This window comes from Argentina silus (genome assembly GCF_951799395.1).
Source record: "Argentina silus genome assembly, chromosome: 22".
NCBI lineage: Eukaryota > Metazoa > Chordata > Actinopteri > Argentiniformes > Argentinidae > Argentina > Argentina silus.
The window spans coordinates 2141929-2151928 of NC_139676.1; the positions used below are offsets into that span (position 1 = coordinate 2141929).

The following is a 10000-nucleotide window of genomic DNA, read 5'->3' on the forward strand; positions in this document are numbered from 1 at the left end:
GTGGTGATGTTATAGTCATGTTGTGGTGATGTTGTGGTGATGTTGTAGTGATGTTGTATTGATGTTGTAGTGATGTTGTATTGATGTTGTGGTGATGTTGTAGTGATGTTGTGGTGATGTTATAGTCATGTTGTGGTGATGTTGTGGTGATGTTGTAGTGATGTTGTATTGATGTTGTGGTGATGTTGTAGTGATGTTGTGGTGATGTTGGAGTGATGTTGTAGTGATGTTGTGGTGATGTTGTATTGATGTTGTGGTGATGTTGTAGTGATGTTGTGATGATGTTGTGGTGATGTTGTATTGATGTTGTGGTGATGTTATAGTCATGTTGTGGTGATGTTGTGGTGATGTTGTATTGATGTTGTGGTGATGTTATAGTCATGTTGTGGTGATGTTATAGTCATGTTGTGATGATGTTGTGGTGATGTTGTATTGATGTTGTGGTGATGTTGTATTGATGTTGTGGTGATGTTGTAGTGATGTTGTGGTGATGTTATAGTCATGTTGTGGTGATGTTGTGGTGATGTTGTAGTGATGTTGTGGTGATGTTGTGGTGATGTTGTAGTGATGTTGTGGTGATGTTGTGGTGATGTTGTGGTGATATTGTTGTGATGTTGTAGTGATGTTGTGGTGATGTTGTAACCCTAACCCTAACCTTAACCCTAACCTTAACCCTATCCCTAACCTTAACCCTAACCTTAACCCTAACCCTAACCCTAACCTTAACCTTAACCCTAACCTTAACCTTAACCCTAACCTTAACCTTAATCTTAACCCTAACCCTAATGTTACAGGAGGAGACAGAGACTGTGATAATGTTGTAGTGATGTTGTATTGATGTTGTAGTGATGTTGTATTGATGTTGTGGTGATGTTGTAGTGATGTTGTGGTGATGTTATAGTCATGTTGTGGTGATGTTGTGGTGATGTTGTAGTGATGTTGTGGTGATGTTGTATTGATGTTGTGGTGATGTTGTATTGATGTTGTGGTGATGTTATAGTCATGTTGTGATGATGTTGTGGTGATGTTGTGGTGATGTTGTAGTGATGTTGTATTGATGTTGTGGTGATGTTGTCGTCATGTTGTGGTGATGTTGTGGTGATGTTGTGGTGATGTTGTAGTGATGTTGTAGTGATGTTGTGGTGATGTTGTGGTGATGTTGGAGTGATGTTGTGGTGATGTTGCGTTCTCTAGGAGGGGCAGATGGAGTGACAGCCACCAACACAGTGTCTGGTATGATGGGGCTAAAGGCTGATGGGTCTCCCTGGCCTGGCGTCGGCAAGGGACAACGCACCACCTACGGAGGAGTGTCTGGTAGGTTACACACACACACACACACATAGACACACTCTCACACACACACACATACAGACACAAGAGAAACAGCCCCGTCCTCCTAAACCCCCTCCTCCTCTTAACCCCCCCCCCCCCCCCAGGTAATGCTATCCGGCCCATTGCCCTGAGGGCAGTGTCAGCTATAGGCAGGGCTCTGCCTGGCTTCCCCATCCTGGCCACCGGGGGCATCGACTCTGCTGAGACCGGCCTCCAGTTCCTCCACGCTGGGGCCTCCGTTCTACAGGTAACAACCTCTACCTCTCCCTCCCTCCCTCCATCTCTCTACCTCTCCCTCCCTCCCTCCATCTCTCTACCTCTCCCTCCCTCCCTCCCTCCCTCCCTCTATCTATCTATCCATATATCCAGAGTATCTATCTAACCATCAGAGTGTGTGTGTGTGTGTGTGTGTGTGTGTGTGTGTGTGTGTGTGTGTGTGTAGGTGTGCAGTGCGGTGCAGAATCAGGACTTCACCGTGATTGAGGACTACTGCCTGGGTCTGAAGGCCCTGCTGTACCTGAAGGCCATGGAGGGCCTGTCAGACTGGGACGGACAGTCCCCCCCCACCCTCAGACACCAGAAGGGCAAGCCTGTCCCCAGCCTCCACGACCTGCTCGGAAAGGTGTGTGTGTGTGTGTGTGTGTGTGTGTGTGTGTGCATGCAGAGAGTGATTCTCGTCATTACCATCAGGCCAACAGTCAGACTGATCAGTTGTAACCAGGCAACAGCTTCCCTTGCCAACACACATTCTCCCTGTTTGTGTGTGTGTGTGTGTGTGTATGGTGTGTGTGTGTGTGGTGTGTGTGTGTGTGTGGTGGGTGTGTGTGTGTGTTGTGTGTGTGTATGGTGTGTGTGTGTGTGTGTGTGTGTGTGTGTGGTGTGTGTGGTGTGTGGTGTGTGTGTGTATGGTGTGTGTGTGTGTGTATGGTGTGTGTGTGTGTGTGTGTGTATGGTGTGTGGTGTGTGTGTGTGTGTGTGTGTGTGTGTATGGTGTGTGTGTGTGTGTGTGTGTGTGTGTGTGTATGGTGTGTGTGTGTGTGTGTGTGTGTGTGTGTGTGTGTGTGTGTGTGTGTGTGTGTGTGTGTGTGTGTGTAGAGCCTGCCCAGCTTTGGTCCCTACCTGCTGGAGAAGACAGAGGCGTTGGCGGAGTACAAGAGGAAGCAGAAGTCTGACCACATCCTGTCTGACACCACCATTGCCAGGGGCAACCTGCCCAAGAAACCCATCCCTGCTGTGAAGGTGAGACCTACCTACCTACCTACCTACCCACACACCTACCTACCTACCTACCTACCCACACACCTACCTACCCACACACCTACCTACCCACACACCTACCTACCCACACACCTACCTACCTACCCACACACCTACCTACCTACCTACCCACACACCTACCTACCTACCCACACACCTACCTACCTACCTACCCACACACCTACCTACCTACCCACACACCTACCTACCTACCCACCTACCCACACACCTACCTACCCACCTACCCACACACCTACCTACCTACCCACACACCTACCTACCTACCTACCCACACACCTACCTACCTACCTACCCACACACCTACCCACCTACCCACACACCTACCTACCCACACACCTACCTACCCACCTACCTACCCACACACCTACCTACCTACCTACCTACCCACACACCTACCTACCTACCTACCCACACACCTACCTACCCACCTACCTACCTACCTACCTACCTACCCACACACCTACCTACCCACCTACCTACCTACCCACACACCTATCTACCCACCTACCTATCTAACCTACCTACCTACCTACCCACACACCTACCTACCTACCTATCTAACCTACCTACCTACCTACCTACCCACACACCTACCTACCTACCTATCTATCTAACCTACCTACCTACCTACCTACCCACACACCTACCTACCTACCTACCTACCTACCTACCCACACACCTACCTACCTACCTACCTACCTACCTACCTACCTACCTACCCACACACCTACCTACCTACCTACCTACCTACCTATCTAACCTACCTACCTATCTAACCTACCTGCCTGCCTGCCTGTTTATCTATCTATCTATCTATCTAACCATCCGTGTGTGTGTGTGTAGGATGTGATAGCCAGGGCTCTGAAGCACATCGGCACGTATGTGGACCTGGACAACACAGAGCAGGTGGTGGCGATGATCGATCAGGAGATGTGTATCAACTGTGGGAAATGCTACATGACCTGCAATGACTCTGGATACCAGGTACACACACACACACACACACACACAGAGACCAGGTATGCCCATGGCTGTGGGAGGGGACTAGATAACCTTATCCAATTGGCTGCAAGATCCTGACCCGTCCAGTGGTTGCTAGGGAAGTGGTCGTCTCTAAGCGCTGTGTGTTTCCTGCAGGCCATCAGGTTCGACCCGGAGACCCATTTCCCGGTGGTCCGAGACAGCTGCACGGGCTGTACCCTCTGCCTGTCCGTCTGCCCCATCATCGACTGCATCAGCATGGTCACCAGGACCACGCCCTACGTCCCCAAGAGGGGGCTGCCCCAGGTCCTCAACCCTGTCTGCTGATTGGCCAGACAGGACCACCGCTGGATGATTGGTCGAGCCCTACCAGAACTAAAGACGATTGGTTGTTCCTGGCCGGAGGAGGAGCCAGTGGTGTGACATCATAATTACATGAAAAATCACCTTGATTCTGAAAATGAAAAAGAAAAATCGTGTGTTGGTCGTGATCACCTGACCGCCCCAGAGCCCATCCCACCGCTGGAGGTCAGAGGAACGGAATGAGGATCAAACACGCATTCCAATGATCCTGGCCTCTGATTTCTACCTCCACCAGCCTCCCTGACAGCAGAGGAGAGGGAGAGATGGAGGGATGCACTGATCCTCTGTAGGTCCAGTTATGAATATAATAATTAAATAATATAATAATAAACTATTTCTGAAGATGGATAAAACCAATCATGCTGTACCGTTGATGGAGTTAGGGTTAGGGTTAGTGTAACCCTACCCCCCTACCTACCTATTTTTCAACTATTACTGAGAAGTAAAATGACTAAATATGAATAAGCTTCTTTTAGTTACTCTAGCCTAGGTTTAGACTGGCTGGAAATTAATTGGACAGAAATAGTATTTAATTGTAATTTATTCTACTTATCTGCATATTTCTGATCGAATCGCAGAAAGTCTGTTTCGGTTCTTCTCCCTCAGAAAGCTTCTGTTGTTGTTCAGAATTCAGGACTGGGTTGAAAAACAAGGCCTTGTTTGTTTATGATTTGAATAAAAATGGTTGATGATGATCTGTTTCTTGTCTGTTTGTTAATTTATTTTGAAATATGAATAGAAAAAGTGCCGTTGGAGAGACATTATCACAACCAACCAACAAACATCTACTCTGTTTTAAACAAACATCTACTCTGTTTTAAACAAACATCTACTCTGTTTTAGGAGCTTCAAGTTTGAGTAAATGGGTGACTGACTGGGTCACTGCTGCTTGTTGGATGAAACAGCAGAACCACACATTCCTCACAACTTCTGGTCTCCAGAAATATCTCCATATGTAACATTTCATTATAAAACAACATCTTCATAATCCCAGGAGTTAGTAAAGAATATTATATTTATAACAGAAACCTCCTGCTTTGATTTGACATGTTTTCTAAAGAAGGTTCTCTCAGATTAACGACGTCTCTGTGGTAGGAGGCAGTCAGGTGATTATCTCTGTTAACGAGCTGCAGGAGAGAAGAGGTTACACACCTGAGGAGGTGTGTATGTGTGTGTGTATGCGTGTGTGTATGCGTGTGTGTGTGTTAGCCAGAACTAACGATGCAGCTGAGAACGTGGGTGTCGTGGAGAACGAGGCTAAAGATATGAATTCTAAACTTATAATCAGTTTTCGCTTCGAGATGAAAACTTCACCTTGATGTTTTTGTTCTATGAGCTGCTGGAGAGAGAGAGGGAGGGAGAGAGAGGGGGGGAGAGGGAGGGAGAGAGAGGGGGGGAGGGGGAGGGAGAGGAGAGAGAGGGAGGGAGAGAGAGGGAGGAAGAGGAGAGAGAGGGGGAGGGAGAGAGAGGGAGGGGGAGGGAGAGAGAGGGGGGAGGGGGAGGGAGAGGAGAGAGAGGGGGAGGGAGAGAGAGGGGGGGAGGGGGAGGGAGAGGAGAGAGAGGGGGGGGAGGGGGAGGGAGAGAGAGGAGAGAGAGAGGGAGGGAGAGGAGAGAGAGGGAGAGGAGAGAGAGAGGGAGAGAGAGGGGGAGGAGGTTGGATACCGTGTCAGATTGGAGTCACTGAGCCGTATTCATGAGTGTGACCTCTGACCCCTGGTAATAGGTGTGATCAGGAAGCTAGGCGACGTGTTCAGGTGTGTGTGTGTGTGTGTGTGCGTGGTGTAAAAATCGGAGGACGGGCTCATTGTAATGCATGGAATGGAATCAGGAATGGTATCAAACAAATGTGTTCTGCCTCCCCTGGTGGTGTCAGCCAGAGTTTAACAGCAGGATGAGGTCACGTGACCTGACTAATTGACCTGACATTTTGCTGAAGATCTCGTCACACGGAACATTCTATCAGAGCTGTTGGCAGTTTGACTCGTAGCCGATCTATAATGGTTCTTATCTGGTCAATTATTCAGACTCCTGACAACTACGCAGACGGCCTCCAATCTCCCCAAACCAAGAAACATCTTTGTTTAAGATCAACCTTTCATCGTCTCAGGGTAATGACTTGACATGTACCCCCCCCCCCCCCCCTCAGAGGACCGGAGGGCCTCGCCAAGACGTTCAGTTACAAACTCCTGACAAACCCAAAGCTTTAGACTTCAGACTCAACCTCCCCTCAAGGAGCCGTTACATTAAAGGCCATACTGTGCTGAAGGTGTTAATGTCCTGTGTTGGTGGTCCTGGTCTCTACTGGTCCTGGTGGCCGTGGTCTCTACTGGTCCTGGTCTCTACTGGTCCTGGTGGCCGTGGTCTAGTGAATCCTAAGGCCAGCTGGTCGTCCTCTGCAGCAGCTTCCAGACACTCACTCTAAACTCACTGTCTGACCTCACGGATCACAGCTAAACAGACCTTCTCCTCTCAGAGAGGAGAGGAGAGGAGAGACGCAGGGGTGGAGCTCAGAGCTGCGTAGAGTAGTCAGATTAGAGATTATATGTAGAGTTAAGAGTTACAGAGAGTAAACAGCAGTGACAGGAGTCAGAGAGAGATGGGCTCAGCGGAGGAGAAGAGAGGAGTGGAGGGCAGGGTGGGAAATTAACTTGTCAGTTAATAAATCCCAAATGTTTCAGGTTTTTAGATTCTCCAAATTCTCCCTCCTGCATTTAAGCATAACAAGATAAACTAGTTTCCAAGATAAGCTAGTGGTATGACTGGTTTCCCACCCTGAGCAGAGAACAGCAGAGAACAGAACAGTCAGATCAGATGAGAGGAGACAGGAAGCCAGAGACAGGAGAGAGAGAGAGGTGAGCAGAGCGTCAGAGAGTTTATTGGTGCATGCCACAGAAGGTCAAAGGTCAGAGTAGTACAGACAGGAAGTGAGGAACAGGAAGTCAGGAACCAGCAAACATACGACCCACAAAAGGTAGAAAATGAGATTTTAATCATCGTGCCTTTTTCAAACTAGACGGATTATTACAATTGAGATGTAGAAACTCAACCCATGTAGAAAATATACAGAACTTTCCCCACACATTCTAAACTCTTTTAAATGTTCAGTTTCCACTGAGGACCGTGAGGTGACAGAGTAACAGCAGATTGTAGAAAGCAACAAGAGACATTCAAGAGAGAGACAGAGAGACAGAGAGAGACAGAGAGAGACAGAGAGAGACAGAGAGAGAGAGAGAGAGACAACACAATGGATTCAGATTGTTGTTATATTGTTCCTTGTTTAAAACATGTTGTTTTCACACGGCTGTTTTTACAAACAAAACAGAAAGTAACGAAAGGCACATTTACTTTGGTCCCAACAGGAAGTCTGTCCCCACAGGAAGTCTGTCCCCACATACAATCACACCTCACTATGACCACGTAGCCTAGCAGCGGCCGCCCCGCCCCGCCCCGCCTCTACAACCACCACTAAACTTCAACCAGGGGAAGCTGGCGGTAGTACAGACCGGAGGATGTGGAGATGATTCTTACTTATACAAATGTATTTGTTGTAAGTCGCTTTGGATAAAGGCGTCTGCTAAATGTCAAATGTAAATGTCTTTGTAATGCATGGAACGGAATAAGGAATGGTATCAGTCACGTTCGTGTTTGATACTGTTCCTCATATTACAAAGACCCCGTCCTCCGATTTCTACCTCCACCAGCCTCCCCCTGCCTCTAGTCTGTGTAGGCAGCAGCCTCTCCAGGAGCAGGGTGGAAGCTGGGCCTCTCCAGGAGCAGGGTGGAGGCTGGGCCTCTCCAGGAGCAGGGTGGAGGCTGGGCCTCTCCAGGAGCAGGGTGGAGGCTGGGCCTCTCCAGGAGCAGGGTGGAGGCTGGGCTGATGCATGCAACAGTGAAATGTCTCACGACTAAAACGACGACCCAGACCAGCATGCTCAACAGGAGGCCGAGCCTCTCCGTCAAAATGGAGTCCGCTCGCTAACTCACTTCCTGTTAAGATCTAAAACCACCCTGTCATGTGTCCCAAAGGGGGACTTTTTGAACGGCCAATATCAGATGTGAGGATGGTCGCTGGGGGTTGTAGTCTTAAACCAGAAGTATGTTTCCTGGACTACATGTTGACGTCAGAGGCTCGGCTCCCTGTATCCAGGGTCGTCCTCAACCACACTAAACCTGACCAATAGGAGAGGGGGGAGGACTCTTATCTCAGCTAGTTAGGATTGAAGAACATCTAGACAGCACAGCTCACATGGACACCTTCCTCTTCACCAGGTCAGGGGTCAACAGAGGTCACAGACTCAACACCTGGAGCTGACCGTCAAGGTTACTGTTCCAACCCAGCGCTGACACTCCTGATCCAACCCATTAGATCCTTGTGATCATCAGTAGAGAGATGGTTGGGTTGGAGCAGGAACCAGAGCAGGCGTCCCTCAGGGTCGAGGTCTGGGACCTCTGCTGTTAGCATCACTGTCTAAGAAAGTGGCTAAATGATTCTATTTGTTTGGGTTAAAATCAGCGAACTAGCATCAGCGATGTACTCAGACGCACCAATCAGCATCAGCGATGTAGGGTGGGGCATGTTCGTCTCAGGTTCCTCAGACATCATCAACAGAGGCGCAGAAATCAAAATCTAATCTAATCTAATCTAACATTTCAGAATGGTGGGAACATCAAGTCAATGTACAAAAAGGAGGGGAAAAGGGAGGGGGAGGGGGAAAGGGAGGGGGAGGAGAAAAGAGAGGAGGAGGGGGAAGAGAAAAGGGAGGAGGAGGGGGAAGAGAAAAGGGAGGAGAAAAGGGAGGAGGAGGGGGAGGAAAAAAGGAAACAAACCAAAGTAAAAGCAAACAGGATGTGCCTAAACCTCTATGACTGTAGTCAGAAACATAGGAGGCCAAAACAAGGGTGGTTTTCTGTGTAAGGCACATGGTCGCTGATTCAACCTATTAAAGAGGAGCAGAGCTCCCTCTGGAGGAGGGGCAGGGCGGGGGCTATCACACCTACTCTAGAGGGGGTGGGAGTGGGAGGGGCTAGACTGGATGGGAGGGGCTAGAAGGGACGGGAGGGCTAGACTGGGTGTGGGAGGGACTAGAAAGGACGGGAGGGGCTAGACTGGGTGTGGGAGGGCCTAGAAAGGACGGGAGGGGCTAGACTGGGCTGTTCAAAGACATCCTAGAACCAGCCTCCATCTCATCTAGCTGGGGATCGATAATCAATAATCAATCATCGATAGGGTTTAATAAGGAATGACTAGTTCAGATGGGTTTCTCTGGGGGGGGTGTGTCTGTGACATCACGGCGGTCGCCACGGTGACAGGGTCAGGGGTAGATGGTGCTCTTGGAGAAGGACATCTTGAGGTGGTGGCTGCCCCAGGGCGGGGTGGGGGTCAGGGTGGGGAGAGGGGGTCAGGGCAGGGTGAGGGTGGGGAGAGGGGGGTCAGGGCAGGGTCAGGGTGTCAGGGCAGGGTCAGGGTGGGGGCAGGTTCAGGGCGGGGGGAGGGGGTCAGGGGTTAGATGGTGCTCTTGGAGAAGGACACCTTTAGGTGGTGGTTGCTGCCCATGTCGTAGTTGTGGAGGTCGATCAGGCCCTGGATGGCCTCCTCCACCTGGGTCATCTGCAGCAGGGCCATCTTGTGGTCCCTTCAGCAGGGAAAGAGGAACACAGACGGAACATTTATAGATATAGACAATTATTTAGATAGATAAACAGACAGATAGCTAATAGATAAATAGAATTAATTACTTTTTGAGTTTGTTTTAAAAGTCAGGGACAGTTACCACTTTAAGACTAACCTCAAGACCCACCTTTGTAGAGCAGTGTATGGTTGCCCTTGGCAACTCTCCCTCCCCATGTCCAGATTACAGTACGGAATGTTCCAGCCCCCACATATGTTTATTATGTTACGTGGAAATGCACTTTAAAACTAACTCAGCTGTCAGACCCAACCAGGCCAGGTCTGTACCCAACCAGGCCAGGCCTGTACCCAACCAGGCCAGGCCTGTACCCAACCAGGCCAGGTCTGTACCCAACCAGGCCAGGTCTGTACCCAACC

General features: G+C 49.5%; 1 protein-coding gene and 1 pseudogene across 2 annotated transcripts in view; one reads left to right on the plus strand and one right to left on the minus strand.

Annotated features, from left to right (window-relative positions):
- LOC310821987 (dihydropyrimidine dehydrogenase [NADP(+)]-like) overlaps positions 1-3918 on the plus strand; it is a gene marked incomplete at both ends in the record, with an annotated part of 13631 nt that extends 9713 nt beyond the window's left edge. The window contains 6 exons of the mRNA XM_083694276.1: positions 1195-1314; positions 1437-1579; positions 1775-1954; positions 2428-2571; positions 3454-3594; positions 3748-3918. Coding sequence (XP_083550402.1) covers positions 1195-1314; positions 1437-1579; positions 1775-1954; positions 2428-2571; positions 3454-3594; positions 3748-3918 — 899 coding nt within the window. The remainder of the gene's footprint in view (positions 1-1194; positions 1315-1436; positions 1580-1774; positions 1955-2427; positions 2572-3453; positions 3595-3747) is intronic.
- A 3008-nt stretch (positions 3919-6926) lies between these two features.
- LOC310821900 (polypyrimidine tract-binding protein 2-like) overlaps positions 6927-10000 on the minus strand; it is a 12323-nt pseudogene continuing 9249 nt past the window's right edge. The window contains exon 13 of the transcript XR_014555126.1: positions 6927-9587. The product of XR_014555126.1 is annotated as a polypyrimidine tract-binding protein 2-like (transcript). The remainder of the gene's footprint in view (positions 9588-10000) is intronic.